The sequence below is a fragment of the Mytilus galloprovincialis genome, chromosome 1 (genome assembly GCF_965363235.1).
Source record: "Mytilus galloprovincialis chromosome 1, xbMytGall1.hap1.1, whole genome shotgun sequence".
NCBI lineage: Eukaryota > Metazoa > Mollusca > Bivalvia > Mytilida > Mytilidae > Mytilus > Mytilus galloprovincialis.
The window spans coordinates 20581964-20609003 of NC_134838.1; the positions used below are offsets into that span (position 1 = coordinate 20581964).

At 31.9% G+C, this 27040-nt stretch overlaps 1 protein-coding gene across 1 annotated transcript; it reads left to right on the forward strand.

Moving 5' to 3' along the window:
• Positions 1-2002: 2002 nt before the first annotated feature.
• Positions 2003-27040, forward strand: LOC143068655 (uncharacterized). The gene is made up of 16 exons (XM_076242883.1): positions 2003-2980; positions 8122-8198; positions 9219-9333; positions 9470-9544; positions 11202-11290; positions 14507-14580; positions 15082-15158; positions 16007-16161; positions 16828-16905; positions 19763-19823; positions 20910-20970; positions 22622-23053; positions 23917-24023; positions 24639-24716; positions 25797-25931; positions 26825-27040. The coding sequence occupies exons 1-16, from the start codon at positions 2480-2482 to the stop codon at positions 26966-26968; spliced, it is 2259 nt and encodes a 752-aa protein (XP_076098998.1). The 5' UTR covers positions 2003-2479; the 3' UTR covers positions 26969-27040.

The window sequence follows — 27040 nt, forward strand, 5'->3', positions numbered from 1 at the left end:
AGTGGCAAAAGTGTATCGCATATTTAGGACGAAACCAAATGAACAATAAATGAAAAAAAGGTTGTTTTTTAAACTTTGTTGAATAAAACGAGATGCGTAAAATCTTAGCTGTCAGTTGAAAAAGAGAATGTTGAATATTTACAGAGGTTTTGTATTGTAACAGGCCACCTTCGCACTACAAAAAGAATTGTCGCAATGGTTTTTTAACCGAGAAGAGAAGGTGACACTTTATCTACGTGAAGTACATCCTTATATCTAAACCGAAGTGGACAGCTTGTTCATACTTACAACACAATAATACGGACACCCGGCCTCTACTATGTTTTCAATGTATTTGCTTTCTTTTAAAATGGTTCACATAGAGCTGTGTCTCTTATTCATTTTCCGGGCAATGTACCTCATAACTATTTAGAGAATATTGAACTGTATTCTAACTGTAACTGTTTTGAATATTATTGTATACGTCCTCTAAGAATCATTTCGATCGTTTTAGTTTTTTCGTAGCTTCGATCTTTCTGTTTGAGGTTAAAAATAAAGGCTACAACGGTATTTAAGTTTAGATAAAAATGGTTAAAATGTTTTGTTAATGTAAAAGCAAGTAGCGTAGTGGTGGTGACAGCAATTATTTTTTAAATGACAATTTGTGTTTTAAAGAAATTTGTATATTCTAATGACCTTCCTTTGGTTTAATTCAACTTAAATTAGTATGAAATCTAATCCTAATTAGGCGTATCTATAACGGATCGTCTAGTATCAAGTCAGATTGACTTTTTGTAAGCGAATTACAATTTTTGTATGTCTCAGACAAATTGTAATTTTAATTTGAAATATTTTTTTCTGATAAGATTTCAAATTCCTATGAAGGTTTATAATTGCGGTTTTCTGTAACTTATCTATAATAGTTAAATATATTAATATGTTTCCGAAATTTGTTAGGTTGTTCTTTATAAAAATACGGAGATGTGGTATGATTGTCAATGAGACAATTAAGTAGAGTTCAAATAAAACGGATGCAAGCTAATTATTGTTATAGCGGAAGTGTTCCTGTTGTCTATTTTACCGGTTGTTTTAGTGCATGTGCTCCTGTTGTCTATTTTACCGGTTGTTTTGGTGCATGCGTTCCTGTTGTCTCTTATACCGGTTGATTATTGCATGGGGTGTTCCTGTTGTCTTTTAAACCAGTGGTGTTTGTGTGTGTTCCTATATCGGTTGCTTTAGTGCATGCGTTCCTGATGTTTATTAAAATGGTTGTTTTAATGCATATGCTTCTGTTGTCTATTTTATCGGTTGTTTTAGTGTATGTGTTCCGTTTGTCATTTAAACCGGTTGTTTAAGTGCATGTGTTCCTGTTGTCTATTATACCGGTTGTTTTATTGCATGAATTCCTGTTGTCTATCATACCGGTTGTATAAGTGCATGTGGTCCTATTTATTATATCGGTTGTTTTAGTCCATGTGTTCCTGTTGTCTATTATACCGGTGAATTTAGTGCTTGTTTTCCTGTTTATTATATCGGTTGTTTTAGTGTATGTGTTCCTCACAACGAACAGCAAGCTATAAAGGGCCCCAAACATTACTAGTGTTTGTATTTTCAAGTATCGTAGACTATCTAAAATACAACACACACATTAATTATTCCTAACAAACCTGGTTTCTAGCCTTCTATACGATAACACTCCGTTGGTTATGTACTTTATAAATGAAATATTTTAAAGTCGGAAAAAAATGTTAAATAAACTGAACATTATGTAAAACTATATAGCAATCATTTTCTTTATCATTCGACCCAATTTGTCAGAATATAATATTAAAATATTGTTACAAATGATATGCTTGTTAAAGGTTTTCATTGGAAATTATATTTTGAAATAAAGCATTTAAATCCTAAATATAAAGATTTGCACAAAAATTTATAATTGTTTGGATTAGTCAATTACAATGTCAGATCAAGATATGTGGACTAAATTAAAAGTAATAAGTTTTAATATATAATTAAGGTTTCGACCTTGGTAGAATTTACATGAGAAAATTGTCTAAGATTTCACCTGTTAATATGTAATTTGATCAAACGGTACACATTCGGATTTATCTAATGATCGATCCTTGCGCTACTATCATTCCGAAATATTGACATAACTAAATCTCAACAGTGATACAAACGTGCCATTTTATATCATTTGATATTGTACTGTCTTTTAATTTCGTTAAAAGTAGAGAGATATATGTATATATACACATATAGGTAGTATAGTACTAACTCCACTGAAGGTGTTACATTAGTGGACATTTTAAAATATAATGGTTTTTAAGGACTTACAATATTTTTAATTCAAAGAAGAGGGAGAAATGTTAATTAAAAGTAAGTCGATCTTGAAACTGTCATTTTGAATTATGATAAGTATGAAAGCAAATATATGAAGGTCTATATTTGAATAAGAAAACTTACTGTTTGTTAAAAGAGAAGCCAAAGAGCAAATAAAATGTCAAATTTAGAAGTAAAGAAAGGAAATTGTGTTTACAAACGGGTATCGTTTGACCGGGATTGGCCCGAGCAATACAATAATCAGAACAACAGAAGTCGACAATCTGTTAGAAGTGTTAGTGATGATAGAAGTTACAGAAGTGGGAGTTTCCCTGATGGGTCAACACCTATAGGTCGTCGATCTAGATACTCAGAGAGTGACAGCACTGTAGATACTTCCCAGTCTAGAGGAAAACGTAAGAATCTTAGAACCACAAGAAGTGACGCAGAATTAGTCAAAAAAGATTTCCAGGCTCAAAGAAAAAGGGGCCACTGGGATTTACTGAATGATAAATTAAACGGAGGAGGCGGAATAGATAAATTTAGTGAGACTAAGAATAAGTGGGATTTTCTTCAAGGAAAAGTACACTTTGTTGGTGTTTTAAGACGTATAATGTCTAGGGATTTGATGGAAAATAGAAAACAGAGGCTTGCAAAGCAAAAACAGGATGCTGCTCAGGTCAGTTGGATTAAAGGCTAATAAATATTATAAATACAAGCAGAGTGAAAATGATTAAAATTAGGAAACATAGTTTATATAATTTTAGAAAAGATCTTTAATAATATCAATAGATATAGGAGGATGAATATTTGTTCCTTTTCAAATAACTTTTTTTTTCTTAAATGGTCTATAAATTTGATATTTATATACTCTTCATGTGATAAAATACCATTCAAAGAACATCTTACTTAAACAGTTTGATTACAATGAATCATAGTGGTTGACAGCAGCCTTCTAGGAGAATTTTGTGGAGTTAAGATATTAGTTCGAAGCCTGCACTTAGCAGGTGCGTTCGATTTCAATCTCGATTAAGTAAGAGTTCCAGTTTTCATGGCGAAGGTCGGTAATTCTCTCAAAGCAATCCGGCTTCCTCCAGAAATAAAAGCTGGTGGCCACCGTATATAGCCGTTATTGCTGAAAGTGGCGTTAAACACCAACAATAAATTAATCAAAATCAATAACTGTCTTACACGTATGAAGTTTGATGTGTATTATAACGTGCATACAAATAGTCCAAATAATGATTTACAAAAACCAAAATAGAAAACAAATAATTGATGTTGGCATATCATAAGTTTGTGTGTAAGTTTCGTACTTATGTGTATTAACTACATAAATTGTCATTTCGATACAATTTAGTTGTCCAGAGGAGTAAATTGGTGTTAATAATATGTTGTGGGTATTTTCAAATCAACATAGTCCCTTTAAATTTGACAGAGAATTGTCAAGCATACTTTGAACAAGCAGCAATCTGTCAATATTTATTTAAATAATAATTATTTACCATGCAGGGACCCTTTTAAATTCTTGACGTGATGAAGTGTCCATTGCAATAAATACTTTCCTTGAAGTCGTTTGTACCTCAATTATGAATATGTTTGAGTGAAACAGTATAATTCAATAATCTCTCTCAAGGCCTCCTCTAATGTTAAATTGGTGAATCAAACTCTACAATTTTCTTTCAATTCAAAAACGTTAACATTTAACCCACACCTCGATATTGTTCAATATGCTTATATGCTGTAATGCAATTGATAATTGTAGCAAGACTATATATTTTGGATCTTATCTGATTAAACTTGAGAGGGAATTTGTAGAACTTAATTTTTATGTTCCATACGTTTGTCCACTTTGATGATAAAACTTGAATAGTATATACAAACGTACTAACATTAGTTCTGGTATCATGGCTAAACAAGTGGAACATGATTGTGTGATATCAAAATTCTAGGATTTTTTTGTATTTTTTTGGAATTTGGTGTTGATAATAGGTATTTATCTTTATTCAAAACAGTTCTAGACTTAGTCTGTTTTAAGAGCTTGACATATCAAATTGACAATATAAATTAAGGAGATGTGATATGATTGCCATTTAGACAACTAGCCACCAAATGAAGATGATAACAATCTTACTTTTTTTCAGAAAATCTATATATGGGTTTTTAACCTTATATATTTAAAAAGAGTGGTTTCCGTGTGTTGATAATAATTCGGTGTTAACAAATGACAATAATACATAGGGACATAGGACATACGCTCGTTGCGTTCATGAAACCACGACAACACATTTTGAAAACTATTCTGCTCTAACTATCTTTACATTATAAAGCAAAAAGCAAAGAAAACAAATTACTAGCAAATTTTGTTATTATTTTGAGCAATAAAAAGAGAACCATAAGCCTTCACTCATGGCCATAATGTTTCATGAAAACCATTTTGAATTCAACTACACCGGTATAACAAATACTAAAAACTATAGACATTATAATAAGTGTTTAGTTTCATTTCCGTAGATATTGTTGACAAATTTGATGTCATCTCTTTATGAGTGTCGTTCATGTAGAGTTCTATAGCACAAAAAATAACAAATCAGAGAATCGACAGCAATCGGAAACATTCAAGAAGAAGAATTCTATTATTTTTACATTATATTAAAATTTCATTAATATTTAACAAGCAAATTTGATTTATTTTACATTTTATAGAGTTATCTGTTTTTATATAATTGAAGTGCCATATTTCAATTACACAATTCAGACAAAATATTGTACAATACAAACTTGAAAGAAAAAAAAATGTAATTAACCTTTGTATTTTGCTAAATTTAGTTAAGAGAATGGTATTTTATTTGGTTCTACTTAAAATAAGACTGGTTATAACTATACAATATTGCAAGAAAAGATATTTATGCGTAGGTGTAATACATAGCCAATTAATCTCAGTTTATATTCAATATAGTTTTTTTAACTGACACAATGATAGCATTTTTTCATTCATTTCCCCAAATTACTTTTAATATTTTCAAAATAATAATACAATGTATACTATATATACTAGTATATAAGGTTAACGAGCTTGTTTTCGAGCTACACGTTGTAAATTTTGACACATTTTGTAATGCTTACACAGAAATGGGCATTACTGGTTAAACAGAAAGAAAATTAACTATAAGAATCTGGAAATGAACTATTCAAAACCCGTTTAAGGAGAATTTTGTTCTCTTACAATCATTTAGATCGGATTGATAGCTGTTTTATGCTTTCATATTAGATACAACCGTGTTCAAAGGTCCTACTTTCCTTTAGAGAGATAAACAAATCTCATTCTAGCGATCAAGCCCTGTTTAGGAAATTACGGCTTGTTATTTCTTAGCCATGAAAATTTGTCAAATTGTCTGTTGAATATTTATAAACATGTAAAACCGTCCAGCCCACAGCATATTTTCGACTTTCTTATTAATTGTAGCCATGAAATCTTGTCAAGTTGTCTTTTGGATTTTAATAAACATTTGAAAAACCGTCCACAATCTATTTTCGACTTTCTTGTTAATTCTTCTACAAACAAGTACTTCTTTTTAGAATATTTAACATTAAGCCAGCCTTTCGTAAATAGTATTTGCTATTCATAGCCCAACTTTAGAAAAATCCATCGCCTTTGTAAATACAAATAAACTGTCTTTAAATATACCCTTTTGCAAATACCAATTATTTAAAACAAAGTTGAAAGCTTCCTGTTTTTGAATAGTTTACAAAAATATTGATTAACATATAGGAAACTCAACGATATTTTATTTATTTTACTAAATTGTTTGCTGCGTTTTAGGGGGCAAATCCAGAGTATGTAGAAACGAAGTGTATAATTCTTTACAGCTGTATACAATTTACCGAAAAAAGGACGATTTTCTTTAAAACAATGATAAATTTTCCAAGCAAACCGATAATATGAGGCAACACACCCTAGCACAATACTTTTGCAGATGAATAAATCTTGAATTTTAGTTGATTTGATATCTTATTCTATAAATGACATCACATTTTTCATGAAATTTGTATTTGTTTCATATTTTGTTCGTAAACAAATAATATTGACTTGTTTTTTTTATCAATTAGAATGATGTTTCACAGTTTTTAAAGTTAACATCTTATAAACAAACCAAATAAGTATGTACAAGGATGCCTAGGTTCATTTGATTTGATTTATTCTTAAATTTGCAATGGTTAAACATACATGTACTCCAAAATCCCTAGACAATAAGAAAAAATGTCCCCCTTGAAACTTTAAGAAAACATCTATTCAAAGTGTTATAACTAAATTCTCCGAGCGGAATTTTAAATTTCAAAAAATAATAAAAATATTATCCCTCTTTTCAACTATCAAATATTATTGTATCGAGGACAACTTTGAGTATCTAATCCCAGGTTCCAAGTGCTATTTGTCCTTGATATAAACATTTATTTTCTTTGATCGGTGTCCTTAATATTTATTTTGACATTTGTGATCGCATTAAGAACATTTCCATTGGAAATTTAAGAACACAATCAAATTAAAATGCACGTATGCAACCTTGTAAATCTTTGAGTGGTATAATTTCAACAGATCTGGAACGAAAAAGTATTCAAGTGTTTTCAAGAAACGTTATTTAAACAGTTTCAATTTTTTAAAACTTTTTTATGGTTTGATGTTTCTCAAATTATATGTAATTTAAAATGAAAAATCACAGCAGTTGTCATTTTTAAATACAAATTATTAAAAAGATAACGACTTATATAATATATTAAAATTTTAATAAAGATATAATGCAATGTTTCTACAATTCGTTCCTTGGTTCAAGTGACACTTTACACAATGTAGTACGTTTGGATTTCAAATGTAAATATTAGAATGAATGAAATATCTATTACAATCATAACATGAACATTATGCAAGCAAATAAGTAAAAAAGATTTTATCAGATAAATTCGAGTCTTAAGTATTGATCCTCTGTGATATACATTGACACTCAATATGCAATAATAAACTTTAATTTCGTCAAAGTACCGGGACTATTTGATAGGATTCTCTACGACAACGTTTACAGGCATTTCAGATGATACATGTATCTATGATGTTCATTGACAAACATTATACATTTAGAAAACGGTACTGTCAACAATAATATCAGTTGAAATGTATCAGGATATGGGGAATTAAAATTGATTAGACCAGAGAAAGTACTAGTGATTTTGACTAGCTATGTAAAAGAAAGGGGACTCCTTATTTCTTAAATTCATTTCTAATATATGTTCTATCAAAGTCTTATGTCCAGTTAGTATACTTGTAACATTTGTTGAAGTGTTTATGATTCCTGGTAACTTCTCCGAACAGTAATTCATTTTTTTTAATCTCTGTACATGTGCAGTTTCAACGACTCTCAGTAGTCGGCTTTCTCCATTTCTATAAGGCAGAGCGGACTTGTGAATTTCTAATCTTTCTTTAGGTTAAAGATTGGACTTTTGGATCAAATGCATTTCTGGCATGAAAAATTCACTTTCAAACTTTTGGGTTTTTAATTCCAAGGTGTACAAACGTATTTTATTCTATTGTAAAAAGGTTATTTTTTATCAGACAGACAGCACTTGTATTTCGACAAAAGAATGAAAAAAGTTTCAACCTTTATTATTCAAGGTTATAGGTCCAACGTATAAAACCGATCATTTTATTTTATTATTATGACAACTGGAACCAAAAATTGTATATACATTTTACCAGGATAGAACATTCATCATGATTCAGTTAACGAGTTATCTATAAAAAGTTAAGTCTTTCTTTATCTTTTTCAGGCTTGTCTCCATTTATTTCGACTTGCTGGTAAAATGACAGTGTACTGTATACGTCTGATGAATATGCATAGCCTCAGGTCAGTTGAGTCTCTCTCGTTTATTTTTTGTTGAACAAGATATATGAAGGCACATTGAAACTGGGTATATCATTGGATGTTTTAATGATAAATATGAGAAGAAGGACACGGATGTAAAAATAATCCTCAAAAAAGATCAAAAGACAATGGTACTAATTACTACAGATATCCGTAAGGCCTTCAACAATGAGTAAATCAATACTAGTATAGAAAGTTACAAAAATCCCAGGGATGACAAAATGAAAATATTCCAGGGTAAATCTAAGACCTTAATTATTCTAAAACAATAAACAAAAACAATTTTGGCAGATATCAATCAAAGCCAGTATGCATCAATTGCTGCATAAAACCTAAATATATTTCTTGTCATTTATTATTATTTTTTAATGAAATTCCGAATGATTTATAAAGTATTCGTAGCAAACTAAATATTTTAAATACAGGACAAGCCATTCACAATACACTCAAGTTGGAACGCATTGAAGAACCAAAGTTCTCTTAACTCTCAATTGACCCAATCTCTATCTCATTTTCATTGTATTTTCCGTGACAAAACAACACCAAATGATATTTCTCAATAAATACATTAAAAGTATATAAGAATTTTACACCAAATGGGACAATAGAAAAAAAAATACCATACAAATCACTAACACCTAATTCCTTCTCCTAAAAATGCAGACATTCACTTAAAGACAAACAGCACTCATACGTGGGATGTTAAAACACAATTTAAGTGCGATTAACATTTCTTTTTTTGACTTTCTATACCATTATGGTAATACAAACTTTTAAATATTTTTCTGTGTAAAATCGAAACATCATGTGTCTGTATATTTTCGACGCAACGATAGAAATAATGTAATTCTTATATCCAGTGTTTACTCTTTTCCTTATAACCTCGAAGACACCGACGAACTTATATGGACAAATTTACATGCATTGTGGTTGTTCAGGCCATCGATATCGAGAATGTAATTTATTCCACCGTCGAATGTTTTTTTTTTTTTTGCATTACAGGAATAGAGAAAATGACGACGAAGTATCACCCTTCATTAAAGGTCTACATTTCAGAGATTATGATAATCCAATAGACCTCATGTTTGATCCCTCAAAGTTTAAAGCTAATAAATCTGTAAGTATTAGGAATCAAATCTTAAGATTCATAAGCTTAATATTGATGACAGATAAAGTTTTGAGTCTTCCAATCTTTAAATTTTATTTGTGTGGTGTTACCTGGTATTCAGCACCATCATGTTTATATATTGTAGATGCGTTTAACAGAAGAAACAAAGCGGATACTAAGTAAAGAAAGCCAAGACAGAACTACTCATGATATTTACTCTGTAAGTTTATAAATATCACATAGTATTGCTCCATTTGAGAAAAATTATAAAGAATAATAAGCAAACAAATAATAGACCACTGTTCACGACGTACCTACGATAAACATTTAAACTGTGGGGTCACCAAAGGTTTCTTAACGCCTTTAATTATAAAATAATTCGAAAAATCAATCAGGAATAACCTTTATGTTTTGATTTACATAATTGATATAAATCAAAACATCGTGTTATTTCTGATTAATTTTTCGAATTACTTTATTAAGGTGTTGAGAACCTTTGGTGACCCCATAGTTTAAGTGTCTTTAAAAAGTACATAGTGAGCAGTGGTCTTTACATACAAACGTTCACCTAAATTGTCCCAGTCAATGAATGAATTTAATGTGTCAATCAATGGCCACAGCCACACTGTTTTGAATTTCATTCTAATATACAAAAGAAAACAAAAGTTGAAGGAATTATTTGCCATGGACATTACTTTTCCAGTTGAAGTGAGCTGATAGAAAACATGTTTATATATTAACATGACTTGTTTTCATTCCCTATAAATGATTTTGATGCAATCATAATTGTTATGAAGCTGTAAAGAAATATGAGTTTGCCACTAGTTTCAGTGAAAGCAACATGATCGTTAAATAGTAAAGAAGAAACACTCGGCATCTTATATGTATACGAACACAACTAGATTGTTCTTATCTACGGCCAATATACTCTGTTCATCTTGCTACATGTTTTAATTAGCAAAATGAAATCTACGACCACTACCGATAGGGACTTATTCAATGTTACTCTGTTTCAATGAGCAACATTGAACTGAGACCGACTACTAGTACCACATGAAGGGACTCGTTCAATCTTACTGTGTTTTGTTGAGGCACATTGAACTGAGACCGACTACTAGCACTGCATGAAGGGACTCGTTCAATCTTACTGTGTTTTGTTGAGGCACATTGAAATGAGACCGACTACTAGTACTGCATGAAGGGACTCGTTCAATCTTACTGTGTTTTGTTGAGGCACATTGAACTGAGACCGACTACTAGCACTGCATGAAGGGACTCGTTCAATCTTACTGTGTTTTGTTGAGGCACATTGAAATGAGACCGACTACTAGTACTGCATGAAGGGACTCGTTCAATCTTACTGTGTTTTGTTGAGGCACATTGAACTGAGACCGACTACTAGTACTGCATGAAGGGACTCGTTCAATCTTACTGTGTTTTGTTGAGGCACATTGAAATGAGACCGACTACTAGTACTGCATGAAGGGACTCGTTCAATCTTACTGTGTTTTAATGAGCAACATTGAACTGAGACCGACTACTAGTACTGCATGAAGGGACTCGTTCAATCTTACTGTGTTTTGTTGAGGCACATTGAAAATTGAGCCCACTTCTACATGTAGGAGCGCAATCAGTTTCACTGTGTTTGATAGAGTAACATGGAAGGATTTCGACTACTAACTATATTGGAACACGTCCCATCTTACTGTGTCAAAACTGACAATAGTAACTTCCACTCTGATCAGCAATCTGATTGTGACTTTTGATAGTTTTGCTACCGTTGAGTATGATGAAAAGACGTATAAACTTCTAGTTATGGAATGAAATGTAAAATATTCTTCTGGGTCTTACTTAATAATGTTATGATTATTTACTAGGCACAGATAGCTTTTAGGAACATTAGATCTATATCAGATTATCCCGCTAGGATGCAGAGGAAGATAGCAGAGGTTGGAGTATATGAAAGGTACATATTAACTTAACTAGAGGCTCTAAAGAGCCTGTGTCGCTCACCTTGGTCTATGTGAATATTAAACAATGGACACAGATGGATTCATGACAAAATTGTGTTTTGGTGATGGTGATGTGTTTGTAGATCTTACTTTACTAAACATTCTTGCTGCTTACAATTATCTCTATCTATAACAGTACTTTCTGTGGTAATTGTTATTGAAAATCTTCAAATTTTAAGAAAATTGTTAAAAATTGACTATGAAGGGCAATAACTCCTTAGGGGGTCAATTGACTATTTTGGTCATACTGACTTATTTTTAGTTCTTACTTTGCTGTACATTATTGCTGTTTACAGTTTATCTCTATCTATAATAATATTCAAGATAATAACAAAAAAACAGCAAAATTTCCTCAAAATTACCAATTCAGGGGCAGCAACCTAACAACCGATTATCCAATTCATCTGAAAATTCCAGGGCAGATAGATCGTGACCTGATCAACAATTTTACATCCTGTCAGATTTGCTCTTAATGCTTTGGTTTTTGAGTTATAAGCCAAAAACTGCATTTTACCCCCATGTTCTATTTTTAGCCATGGCGGCCATCTTGGTTTGTTGGCCGAGTTACCGGACAAATTTTTTTAACTAGATACCCCAATGATAATTATGGCCAAGTTTGGTTAAATTTGGCCCAGTAGTTTCAGAGGAGAAAATTTTTCTAAAAGATTACTAAGATTTACGAAAAATGGTTAAAAATTGACTATAAAGGGCAATAACTCCTAAAGTGGTCAACTGACCATTTTGGTCATGTTGACTTATTTGTAGATCTTACTTTGCTGAACATTATTGCTGTTTACAGTTTATCTCTATCTATAATAATATTCAAGATAATAACCAAAAACAGCAAAATTTCCTTAAAATTACCATTTCAGGGGCAGCAACCCAACAACAGAATGTCCGATTAATCTGAAAATTTCAGGGCAAAAAGATCTTGACCTGATGAACAATTTTACTCGTGTCAGATTTGCTCTAAATGCTTTGGTTTTTGAGTTATAAGCCAAAAACTGCATTTTATCCCTATGTTCTATTTTTAGCCATGGCGGCCATCTTGGTTGGTTTGGCGGGGCACCGGACACATTTTTTAAACTAGATACCCCAATGATGATTATGGCCAAGTTTGGTTAAATTTGGCCCAGTAGTTTCAGAGGAGAAGATTTTTCTAAAAGATTACTAAGATTTACGAAAAATGGTTAAAACTTGACTATAAAGGGCAATAACTCCTAAAGTGGTCAACTGACCATTTTGGTCATGTTGACTTATTTGTAGATCTTACTTTGCTGAACATTATTGCTGTTTACAGTTTATCTCTATCTATAATAATATTCAAGATAATAACCAAAAACAGCAAAATTTCCTTAAAATTACCATTTCAGGGGCAGCAACCCAACAACGGAATGTACGATTCATCTGAAAATTTCAGGGCAGATAGATCTTAACCTGATGAACAATATTATCCCGTCAGATTTGCTCTAAATGCTTTGGTTTTTGAGTTATAAGCCAAAAACTGCATTTTACCCCTATGTTCTATTTTTAGCCATGGCGGCCATCTTGGTTGGTTGGCCGGGTCACCGGACACATTTTTTAAACTAGATACCCCAATGATGATTGTGGCCAAGTTTGGTTAAATTTGGCCCAGTAGTTTCAGAGGAGAAGATTTTTGTAAAAGTTAACGACGACGGACGCAGGACGACGACGGACGCAGGACGACGACGGACGACGGACGCAAAGTGATGGGAAAAGCTCACTTGGCCCTTCGGGCCAGGTGAGCTAAAAAAATGGTTGACTTCGAAAGAAAATTGACGTACACTAGATAGACCTTATACGGTCAGAAATTGGTATTCATGTTTAGAATTTTTGAAGGTAAAATTAACATATGAGCAACAATCTATCTCAAAACATTATTTTTTTGTAAGATTTCGATCATAAATACGCTGATTAAAGTAAATATAAAAAAGAAGATGTGGTATGATTGTCAATGAAACAACTGTCCACAAGAGACCTAATTAACAGTAAGCTATAAAAGCCCCAGAAATAACAAATGTAACAAAATTCAAACGAGACAACTAACGGCCTATAGTGTTAGTATCTTTTACAGTCTAATGTTGTTTGCGTACATTCAATTGCACCAATAAAGAATTTTACAACAAAAATTTCTGGTCATTTATCTGAAAATTAAATATGTTTGTACATTTAATAAATAACCAGACTTTTTAATCTTACACAATACATTAACATTAATGAAAGGACTTCAGACTTTTACTACTTAGAGCTAAGGATAGCCCTTGACATTGCTCTCGCAATTAAGTTTTGTTAAATGATCTATTACGTCATAGATATAGACATATTTATTCAAATTATAACAGATATGACAGATACCGTCTTGTGACATCAGCAGGATAGTATTATATAGAATTGAATAGAATGTTGTTTTTTTATGATCTCATTCGATTTTTTTTTTTAATTGAAGGGTTTAAAATATGGGACTTCTTTTCTCGTTCCTTTTTTTACCTACCTATCATAACTTCATTTATCAGTGAAATGATATTGAAACGGTCATTCTCCTCCTCCAAAATCCACATAAACGTGATTTAAAAATAGATATAGCTGTATAAAATATTTTCCTGTACGGCCTTGATATTTGTGTTGTTTTCTGTATTTCTACATCAAAACGAAGCAAATCACATAAATTTAATTAAGGAGGATTGACAAGGCCTATCACTTAGTTATTATGTAGTAGGTGGCTGCTTTTTGCTTTATTTATTATAAGTTATTGTTCAGATCTAAATGGTACATTTAATATATACATCTAGTCAAGAACGAAGAATCAATCGTGTTGAAAGTTCGTTGACAATTTACTTTGTAATATATAATTATTTTACCTTAATTGAACTTCGTCAGAAAAGAATAGTTTATGTCAGTCTTGAATCGGTTTATACAGCATTGATAACATAGTGTGTTCTTTTAAATACTAATTAGTCTTTAATTAGTCATATCATTTTAAAGTCCTTGGAAAAGAATAAAATGTGAAATACGAGTAGTGCGCACTACAGTTTAATATGGCTCTTTTACTCCAAACATCGCAAATTTTGTACAACACATCATTCATCAGTAATTCTATCGTAATCAATAAAAAAAACTTTAAAAAAAACCATGTATATGATTTGTTTTAGATATGAAGCCAAGAGAATCATCGTACGACAGGGTCATCCTCCATCTGCATTTTACTTCATATTATCAGGGGATGGTAAGTACTTAAGCGTTGTAATATATAGATATGTTTGTATATAATACAATTTTAAATACTTTATATAACGAGCACCCATATTACTTGAACGATTACCTTCAAATTGCGTGACAGCGAAACACGAATCGGTGGTTAAAATTTGTTTCTTGCAATCTTTTAGTTTTTGCATTTCCATACAAGTAAAATGAGATGTGGGGGTAGATTTGGTGTTAGTTGGACGACAATCCATCAGAAATTGACATAAATGATTCACTAGACAAAAACGGACGAGCTTTAAAACGAGAAGGGAATGAATTCACAAAGAGATGACAAAGTTCGAACAAATATCTTGATTTCCACATCTATGTCCCGAAATTGTCTAAACGATAAAACAGACTATTCACACCAGTAAAAAAGGATATTATTCGTTTACATGGGAACAAAAACCTAATTATATCTATATTATAAAAACTTGTTTGTTTAATTGTACATATTCAAAATCAAAATCTTACTTTATTACAGTTGTAGTTATGAAGATGGACGAAAGTAATACATATGCACGTCCAGTCCTGCATTTGTCCAAGGGAGACTCTTTTGGTGTAAGTATAAAGTAATACATATGCACGCCACTATTTAATTGTCTAGGCGAAACTCCTTTTGGTGTGTACGTTTGAAGAAATACATGTGTACGAACCGTCCTTCATTTGCCTACGGAACACTCTTTTGGTGTATGTTTGAAGTAATACATTCGCACGCCCCGTCCTGCATTTGTCCAAGAGAGACTCTTTTGGTGTATGTATGAAGTAATACATATACACGTCCCGTCCTTCATTTGGTTTAAATATGTAGTTATACATATGTACGTGCCTAGCTGCATTTTCTAGGGACTCCTTTGGTGTAATATTAAGTAATGCATATCCACGTCTCGTCCTGCATTTGTCAGAGGGAAACTGTGTAAGTGTGAAGTAATATACACGCATGTAATACATATATTCACATCCTGTGATGAATTTGTCCATAAAAACTTCTTTGGTATATGTAGAAGTACTGGATTCCACAATAACCAACACACGTTCACTATTCGGTTGAAGTCAGATGAACTGACATTACATAAATAAACTCATCATAGATACCAGGATTCAACTTTTATACATATAAGACCAATATTTCGTCAAAAAAGACTCACTAGTGACGATCAAATCAAATGAGTGAAGAAAAAACCAAAAGATACGTAGTTTGATAGCATTCAGAAATTTAATACGTCTAATAATTTTATTAGACGTATTAAATTTCTGAATGCTATGTTTTCGTAATTGTTTTAGTGTGTTGGATAACCTAATTATATTGCCGTTTGTTATTTCTTCTGAAGAGATTATGAAGTTAAATTTTGAACCAGACTGTCCTCCTAAAATTACAAAAAATGAATAATGTTTTTTTTTCTTTCTAGGAACTGGGAATCATACAAGGAACAAGACGAAAAGCTACCATTATATGCCGAGAACCAACAGAATTACTAAGCATTTCAAAGAAGGATTACCAAAATATATTCATGCTTGGTGGAGTTAAAAGTATAAATGATCCTGATCAAGACCAGTTTCTAAAGTATGCTAGACCACTGGACAATAGAATACACTTTCACTTTCACTTTATTGGCACGTGGTACTTGGGTTAAATGAATGCTATTTTTCAGGAAAAAACATTCGAACGTTTTATGTTTTTTCTTATTTATGATTTTTATCTATTAGTACAGGCCGTTGAAAGAGGTTTTCTGATATCTATGAGAATATACATTCATAATTTGTCTGGTACTGCTGACACTTGAAACCCTCTGGAATTAATGATAGGGTACCAGTTCCTAGCTGGTGTTTACTTAGTAGACCTATATAATCGGGTTGTTGTCTCTTTGACACATTCCCCATTTCCATTCTCAATTTTACTATATATAATGTTAAGTAGTTATTTCAATCTCACCAATAACAATATGAATCTGTTTGACAACAAAATACAGTTTAAAAAAGAAGTTATAAAAGGATACATTTTGATTGTTTTTTTAATGTACGGTGATAACTTAAAACATACTTTAAAATAAGAAGCATCCTCGTTCGTCTTTTGATCTGAAGCATTACTCTAATGAAACGAATATTAGGCATTTGACTCTCTTGTTGTACCAGTTATTTAAAATAGCATTTATAATTTAAAAATAATATATGTCTGTCTGATTAGGAATAATGTGATATTCCAATCATAAAGAATTCTTTCTTGTTGCAGAAGTTTGTCATTTTTACGTGGATGGCCTATAGATCTCATTAAAGAAATAAAAGATAAAACCATGTTTCACTATTATAAGTAAGTAAACATATATTTGAAAAAGAGGGACGAAAGATACCTGATAGACATTCAAATTCATAGATCGATAATAAACTGAAACTGCAATTGCTACAAAAAAGAAAAAACCCGAGACAAATAAAATTACACATGACACAACATAGAAACTAAAGACTAAGAAAATAGGACATAGATATTTTGTACAACGAAGTGTTCATATTATATTCAATATTATGAATGAACACGAATGCGGCCACTTTCATTTTAGACGGAAACCGTCTAAAAATTAACCAAAATGCTAAAATTTTGAAGATTTCAGTAATTTAGCATGACTTAATGATGCTACAAAGCGATATGTGTGCATTGTACTGTCAAAAACAGCTCATATTTATGTAGCAGAAGCATTTTACTTTCAAAAATATAGCTTAAAGATTACAGTTTCACAATTTTCTAAAACTGCTATATTTTGGGGCCAAAGAGGGGTCTTACTGACCATACTCCTTTAATTCACTATAGATTCAATGGACCATAATGATAATTGTCACAGTTTTGTGAACCGGTTTTGCTCTAAAACTGACACACCAATCTCGAGTTGTTCTTTGTGAACGAGTTACACCGGTTTGCGCGAATTCAAAAGTCGTCTATTCATGATTTTCATTGTGATATGGTAAAATTGTATTCTTGTCGTTCGATTTTGCTAATATGCTTTGTCTATATTCCGTTTTATGCCCCACCTACGATAGTAGAGGGGCATTATGTTTTCTGGTCTGTGCGTCCGTTCGTCCGTTCGTCCGTTCGTCCGTCCGTCCGTCCGTTCGTTCGTCCGTCTGTCCTCCCGCTCCAGGTTAAAGTTTTTGGTCAAGGTAGTTTTTGATGAAGTTGAAGTCCAATCCACTTCAAACTTAGTACACATGTTCCCTATGATATGATATTTCTAATTTTAATGCCAAATTAGAGTTTTTACCCCAATTTCACGGTCCACTGAACATGGAAAATGATAGTGCGAGTGGGGCATTCGTGTACTGAGGACACATTCTTGTTGTTTATCTTTGTTGATACATTTGGTTGTTTGATGAATTTTAAACCTGATGCCTTTTGTTATCTATTATTCATGTGTTTCTTTGCCTAATTATAGTTATCAAAGGTACCAGGATTACAATTTAGTATGCCAGACGCGCGTTTCGTCTACATAAGACTCATCAGTGACGCTCATATCAAAATATTATAAAGCCAAACAAGTACAAAGTTGAAGAGCATCGGGAATCCAAAATTCCAAAAAGTTGTGCCAAATACGGCTAAGGTTATCTATTCCTGAAATAAGAAAATCCTTATTTTTTCGAAAAATTCAAAGTATTGTAAACGGGAAATTTATAAAAATGACCACATTATTGATATTCAGGTCAACACCGAAGTGTTGACTACTGGGCTGGTGATACTCTTGGGGACGAAACGTCCACCAGCAGTGGCATCGACCCAGAGGTGTAAATAGTTATCAAAGGTACCAGGATTATAATATAGTACACCAGACGTGCGTTGTTTCGTCTACACAAGACTCATCAGTGACGCTCATATCAAAATATTATAAAGCCAAACAAGTACAAAGTTGAAGAGCATTGGGAATCCAAAATTCAAAAAAGTTGTGCCAAATACGGCTAAGGTTATCTATTCCTGGCATAAGAAAATCCTTAGTTTTTCGTAAACAGGAAATTTATAAAAATGACCACATTATTGATATTCATGTCAACACCGAAGTGTTGACTACTGGGACTAATACGTTCTTCTATTTATTTGTATTGTAGTCCTGTATTATTATGTTGTCATTTTAATGTTATATTTTAACAATGTCATTAAAGTGCGAGGTTTGGTATGCCATAAAACCAGTTTCAACCCACCATTTTTTTCTTTAAAAATGTCCTATACCAAGTCAGGAAAATGTCCATTGTTATATCATAGTTCGTTTCTGTGTGTGTAACATTTTTACGTTGTGTTTCCGTTTTGTCGTTTGTTTTCTCCTATATTTGAGTGTGAATTCACATTACGATAAGACGTGTCACGGTACTTTTCTTTCCCAAATTCATGTATTTGGTTTTGATGTTATATTGGTTATTCTCATCGGATTTTGTCTAATGCTTAGTTCGTTGCTGTGTGTGTTACAATTTTGTGTCGTTGTTCTCCTCTTATATTTAATGCGTTTCCCTCAGTTTTAGTTTGTTACCCCGATTTCGTTTTTTGTCCATAAATTTACGAGTTTTGAACAGCGGTATACTACTGTTGTCTTTATTTATATAGTGATTAATATTACAACACAAGCTTTACTGCTGTAGCCCGTCTTTTGTTTTTAACCTATTATATCTGTTTGCTTTGTTCTTACATCGTTATCTATATAATGGACTGTCATACAAGTGAGAGGTTAAGCTAGCGTTAAAACCAGGTTAAATCCACAATTTTCTACATGTTGTACATACTAAAAAAAGTCTGTACCAAGTCAGGAATATGACTGTGGTTATCCATTCGTTTGATGTGTTTGAGCTTTTGATTATGTCATTTGCTTAGTAACTTTCCGTTTCGAATTTTTCTGGGAGTTCGATATTTTTGTTATTTTACTTTTTCCGACTGGTGCCTTTCCCATAGATCATTCGACGTCACAAATCGAATATTTACACGTTGCAATGCTGAGTTGCAATGTCCCATGATGCGTTTCCCCAATGATCACTGATCGACTGGGGCAGTTCATCAAGATATTGAAAGTAGAAACTCTTCTCTTTATATTTGAATTGTTTCAAAAACTAAGTTTTGCATCTGAGTTTATACAAGGCCTTGTTGAGACAATCAAAACGTAAAAAAACACATTTGTAAATAATTTTTTTTATTTTTACAGGAGAGGTGATATTATAGCAAAGGAAACGCATTATTTTGATTGGATTATTGTTGTCAAATCTGTAAGTAAACACATTGCTATAAATGAATTGTTGAAAGTAGGTGTCTGCTTGAATACAAATGTTTTTGGTGTTCACTGTTTACATATTTGTTCATTTGTTTGTATCTTATTTAATATTTTACGCGACTCTCAGTGTCCTTCACTTTACCACGACGTACATTTTTTATTAGTGGCCGAGGTTTGTGTACCCGGAGAAATCATATACATTCAGTATAAAAGTTGGGAAGTCTTGCCAATAAAAATTTAAGTCGAATACAACTCACCACGATCAGATTTCAAACTCTCAGTTTCAAAGTAAAGAGGCTAGTAAACACTCTAGATAAACTTCTTCAGCCACTCGATCACCAAACCTCCACTATGTACGTTGTTGATAATACTGGAAACTGGGAAACTTACTCAATAAAACTCAAGATAGCTTAACTTTAAAAAGGATAACATATTCATAGTATCCATGTGGTAGTACAGGTCAAATGTGAAGAAGGCAACAGTGGTATACCGCAGTTCAAAAGTCATTAATCGATGAGAGATAACAAATCCAGGTTACAAAATAAAACCATATATTACAAATTGATATTTTATTATATGGTTAAATTAGTCTTCTATTATTTGTCTCTTTGTCTTGTTCTTTTTTAGCCAAGTCGTTGTCAGCTTATTTTCGATCTATGAGTTTGACTGTCCCTTTGGTATCTTATGTCCCTCGGCCTTTCAAACCGAAGAGCAAGTTGTAAATGGCCCCAAAACAACTAGTGCAAAATCATTAAAAAAACAAAAAAAAACCCAACGGTTTAATCTGTATAAAAAAACGAGAAACACTTACAAACCACAGCAACAAACGACAACCAATGAACAACTGTTGTTAGGTGGTGTAAGTCCATATAAGCATATGTTTTTCATAAAAAAATAATCTTTGAATGATGCATTAATTACAATTTACTCTAGTTTTAATGAAAATACTTTCCTGGATTATTGCGAATCATTGAAAGCTTCCTGGTCTGTCCCTTTACTATATAATATGCTGATGATTAATTTGAAGAATGCATTAAGTGTCTTAATATTTAATAACAAATATTCTAACCCTTCATTTCAGGGCAGTATAAGTGTACTGAAGAAACTGAAAAAAGTTTCTCCATTTGAATGGAAAAATAAAGGTACAATTTTGTTTCTTGACTGACATTCTAAATACCAGAAAATTTATAGATAACGGCATCAACTTTAGCCTTAAGCTTTACTTACAAACAGATCAGTTATTTAGATACAGGTGAAAGGTCAAACATTTTAAATATTAAAGCCTTTAAGATATCATGCCGTTAGAACATACACACACCTTCTTGTACAATACAAATTTGCTTTTTTGGTATTTATAATGCAAAATGAGCAATATCGCATGGTTTTCCATACCCAATAAAACTTTGTACTAAAACAATGTTTTCGGTAGATTCATCATCAAATATTTCTTTCTACATAAGAAAATGTCTGTACCAAGTCAGGAATATGACCGGTGTTCTCCATTTGTTTGATGTGTTTAAGCTTTGGGTTTTTCCTTTTTCTAAGGGACTTTCCGTTTAGAATTTTCGTCGGAGTTCATTTTTTTTGTTGGTCATTTTACTTTTTTGACATCTGCAAATAACAAAGTTCAACAATTATCGAAGTAATTTTTATAAGAAATTAAACAAAAGAAAAAACAGTCTATCCAAATAATTGCTTAAGAAAGTTGACTCCATTTCATTTCACATTTCCGTGTGGTTTTATTTTAAACAGCACTTAGCCGTTCCAATGTCATATAGTACGTGTACATGTTTACGAGCTCAGTGAAAACTTGTTGGCAAAATATATTTTTCTAAAATGATACAAATATTCGTTTATTACATGTACCGTTCACTTATGTTTATCATTTTGGAAATCAGCAGGTGTTCGGACTTTGTTTTGTTATACCTGTAGATAAAGTGTTGTACTCACTTAAGGTGGTACCCAACACTTTAACTTAAATTAATTTGGCTCGTTTAATTTTCTTAAAATTTTGACAAAGTATTTACTTTGACCCTTTTCCAAAATATAAAAAATTCAAAAAATTTGAACCAACCGTTTTATCAGAAAAATTACACTGGTTATATAGCAGTTTGTCAAACACTTATTTTGATCATTGAGAAGCTTAATATTCCCTTAACAACACAACGTAATTAAAACGTTTAGCTGATTTTACAGAGTTATCTCCCTGTAGTGTTAGGTACCACCTTAAAAACTATTTTATTGCAACAAATCGATTTCGCGTTCTGTTTTAAAATACAAATTTTGCTTAATAATTGAGCCTATTAGGGGCATTAGAGTCGTCATTACACATCGTGTAGTCATTAGTAATAATAGAGAACTCAGAACTCGCCAGGTGTTTTTAAAAAAATGAAAATCTGCTAATTAATCAATACGGTTTCCCCTGTGTTGATATTGAGGATCACATCATTAGTATACAAAGTGTATTTATTTAGCAAAAACTCATTCAAGATGTCAGGTTTATAAATAGGAACATCAGATGCGACTTTCGTCTACATAAGACTCAATATTCATTCATCTTAAACCAGGTTCTCCTACAAAGAACACAATTGCTTTTAGATAGTGTCCATTTCTTTTTTTTAAAGAGAACGTTTCGGTCCTTTCAAATTTAAATATATTTTAAATTACAATAAACCACAACAACCATTTATTTAATTACATTTCTATTATAAACACTTAATTTGGAGTCAAAAACAAGTTTGATTTCTACAATTTGAAGGTTAAACTGCCATCAATAGCCATTATTTATTTTAGTGAAAACAGAATTTGTGTCTGAAAAACAGAAAAGAGACATGGCCGATCAAAAAGATATGAATAGACGACAAGCTTTAACGGAGTTAAATATACCAACAAGAAATGCTCAGACTGATGATGAATATTTAGAAGAGTTTCCGGGAAAATATAAAATTTTTAAACATCCAATAAATGCGATTGAATATATAGACATGACTAATGGCAAATATATGGAGTCCGTACCGGAAGTGCCCAGCAACCGCTCTAGTTTTAGTTTACCGGATATTGCATCAGAAAACAAAGGAACAAAGCATAGTCGCAGCTCTTTTCAGAATATACAAACATTATATTTACCAACACTGTCCGAAGACACAGAAGGCTCTGTAGACTATGCATATAATACTCGACAAAATAAAAAAGAAGTTGGTACCGGAAAATTATTATTGAGTACAGGTAAAGTTTATTCTAATGCAATTATTTTGTAACAATTGTTCTGATTGGATGACAGCAAGCGTTAAATTCTCTATCTCCTTGTCTGTAACTAAGGAAGCCGACATTTTGAATTCGGAATGTGTTGACATGTTATTTCTACAATAATAAAAAAAAAAAACTCACTTGTTGCGCCTAAAAATCTTCTTTTTATCAAATTTTATTACATTTTGAAGCGGCACAGAAGCCAGAAAACGCCCGATGTTTATGTTTGACGCCGGAAGCATACCTATGACGTCACCTAGTGTAGGGACCAAAGAAGATAACATCTTTTCGCGGAATTTTCTTTAATGAAGATTTTACACTGAAATAATGATTGAAATTTAATTATGAACTTGTTTTGCATTAGAATAGAGATAACTGTATTGTATTTGAAGCTTTGCGGACGTCCATCGGTAGTTTTACTGTCGCAAATACCCGTTTACCTGTCTCCGCTCCGCGTCGCCAGGTAAACTAAATTTGCGACAGTAAAACTACCGATGGACGTCCGCAAAGCTTCAAATACAATACAGTTATCTCTTAACTCCTATTTAAGCCAAAGATATTTTTTCAACTCATGTTAAACGTATATTCCCCTGATTTTTAAGTTTAATTATCATTCAAATACATTTTTCCGTTCAACATCAGTTTTACAACTGAAGACATTGTTTTTGTGTATTGGTTAGAAACACAATTTATTGCCCTTTTTAAACAATTGATTTACTTGTAATCTTTAAATATTCCTATTCACCAATTTCAAATTCTACTCATTGTGTTTGCTGTTTGAAAGCTGCAAACATCATTAAAACCATAAATCTATTTAATAAAAATTATGAATACCATTCTAGATACAAGAAGAAAGGAGAGCATTATTGAGTTAGAAAGAGAAATGATTGGATTCCAGGAAGAAAAATTAACATTTAGAGATGATATAGATACTGGTATCAAACGAAAGGTAAAATACTAGACATCTATGAAAATGTAACAGTTATATGATATTTAACTGATGATATAATATACAATTTAAAAGTATCTAACAATGTTACATGCTTTTCTCTTTTTTTATATAGATTATACCGTTGATTTTCCCGTTTGAATGGTTTTACTCAATTTTGGGGCCCTTTATAGCTTGTTGTTCGGTGGGAGCCAAGGCTCCGTGTTGAAGACCGTACATTGACATATAATGGTTTACTTTTATAAATTGTTATTTGGATGGAGAGTTGTCTCATTGGCACTCATACCACATCTTCCTATATCGATTGAGAGTAGATGCTCCCTGTCAATGCACCTTCATACTTTTAAAGTAGCCATTATTTTCACTCCTATATCTATCCATAAAACTCCTTGACTGGCATTATTTCCATTAGAGATATTCTTGATCGAATTCGCCTGAAACATATGTACAAAAGCCTTCTTAATACAAATACAATATTAGCGTGTCTTTAAAATGAGCCAAAAGGAAAAGAAAAAAACGAGGAAAAATATTTATAAGAGAGTACCACAATTATCATGATAAAGCAATGATTCTTATGATAGAAGACTTTATATTTAGAAACTGATTATTTTTCAGGATCCAGACCATATCACAGAAGCTGATTTAAAGCCAGAATTTGTTAATATACAAACTCTAACTAAAGGTCAAGTATTTGTAAGTATGAATAATTTTGATCTTTTAAATATTAAAATAACAATTGAAATGAGCTAGGAAAATAAAGATGATACAGAGGTTAGACCGACTTGGTCAGTCAAAACCATAACAAAAAGACAAACAACAACGTATATGGGAGTACATGCAAAACTTTAGATAGAGACTTCCGAACTCAGCTTAAAATTGTGTGTGGTCTAATCTGGCTTTCATCCAAGGTAATGCATAATCTGCCTACAAGGGAATAAGTACAGTGAGTTCATGCTTTCATTAAATAAATAAAGTTGACTTTGCCTACAATTATGTTAGTCATTCGATAATAACATGATAGGATAGATTTTAATAAAATTGATGAAAAAGCTTACTCATTTTTTTTCAAAACAAAGGGAATGTGAGATAAACCAATAACATCGGCAGAAATGAGTATTTGGCTTATTACGAAGTGCACTACACTCGAGGAAAATTCTACAAAGTATACACAAGCAAAAATAAAATGTAATTAATCATTTGTTGTTTGCTTTATGAACTGTGTCAAATAACTCTTGCATAATAAGGACGACAATATGATAGAATGAAATTCAAAACAGTGTGGCTGTGGCCATTGATTGACACATTAAATCCATCCATTGACTGGGACAATTTACGTGAACGTTTATCTGTAACGACCACTGTTCACGACGTACCTACGATAGACATTTAAACTGTGGGTCAATAAAGGTTTCTTAACGCCTTTAATTATAAAATAATTCGAAAAATCAATCAGGAATAACCTTTATGTTTTGATTTATATAATTGATATAAATCAAAACATCGTGTTATTTCTGATTAATTTTTCGAATTACTTTAAGGAGTTGAGAACCTTTGGTGACCCCATAGTTTAAGTGTCTTTAAAAAGTACATAGTGAGCAGTGGTCTTTACATACAAACGTTCACCTAAATTGTCCCAGTCAATGAATGAATTTAATGTGTCAATCAATGGCCACAGCCACACTGTTTTGAATTTCATTCTATCATGTACAAACTATAAGAAAGAAATATTTTTTTCGCATCGTATAAGAACACAATATTCTACTCTGGTTACAGGGATTAGCAGATTTGATATTAGAACCTCAGCCAAACTTCTGTGTTGTAAGCAATGGTGCTGACTGTATCTTGATAGATAAACATTTTTATATGCAACATACAACAGATCATCTGAAAAACAGACTTCGGAATGAGGTGAAATATCAATGTAAAAAAAGGAAGATGTGGTATTATTGCCAATGAGACAACTCTCAACAAAAGACCAAAATGAAACAAAAAAAAAAACAACTATAGATAAACGCTATATCAATAGTTTGTTTTAGATGATTTGATTAACACGTTTTGTCTCAATGAAAAGAAAGTCACGTAGCCTAACATGTAAAAAAAAATTATCGGGTCTTATTGAATGGTGAAATATCAGGCATCTAAAACAATCATGAAATTTAAACAATTATAAAGGATACATTCATCATTGAAAGTCTGTAAATTTAGCACTACATATTCACAGATGGTCACAAAATAATGCATGTCGATCAAACGTGTTGCTTGTAGTTGCATTATTCAGTATCCTAGTAAGTTAAAACTGTAGCTAATTAAAAAAAAACACTTGCGCTTTAAATGAAGGCAACAGTAGTATATCGCTGTTCAATAGCAATAAATCTGAAACAAATCTTGGTCAATGAAAATACTGATGGAAACACATCAACTTTACAAGGAACACAACGGAACAACAAAATCACTGAACTGTAACAAAAAACAAACACCAACATTCATTGAAACAAACTATGTGATAACAACTACTATATTCAAAACTTGGTACTGGACATATTAAGAAAAATGTAGGGTCAAACATGTTTTAATGGCTAGCCAACCTCCCGCTTAAATGCAATGCAACAAGAAATACTAGTTTCCGAAAGGGACAATACAAAACGATAATGAACAACAATACAACATACAAACAAAAAAAGTCGATGCAATCAGTGTCGTACAACTAATAACTGTATTTTTGGATTTTTGTGTAATGCTTTTGTTAATTAAAATGCATATACATACAATATATCTTTAAAACCCAGTATGTCTTTTTTCAGTTATGTCCCTATCCATCAGAGGAAGAGATGCAATCACGTTTACAGAATACTGTGGACTGGGAGTCTTACCGAAGTGATATTATGTTACAAACTGTCAACACTGTAAAACCCAAACGTCCAACCAAACAAGTTATTCATGTATGATACTTCATTCAAATAGTTATTCATATTTGAACTATGCCAAATCTATTTATTGTCATAAATCATTTAAACGCT

Excerpts from the sequence above, each read along its gene's own strand:
- LOC143068655 (XM_076242883.1), top strand. The coding sequence starts at position 2,480 with ATGTCAAATTTAGAAGTAAAGAAAGGAAATTGTGTTTACAAACGGGTA. Across the intron at positions 8,199-9,218 it reads ATGAATATGCATAGCCTCAG|GAATAGAGAAAATGACGACG; the intron begins GTCAGTTGAGTC and ends TTTGCATTACAG. Across the intron at positions 20,971-22,621 it reads ATTTGAATGGAAAAATAAAG|TGAAAACAGAATTTGTGTCT; the intron begins GTACAATTTTGT and ends TATTTATTTTAG.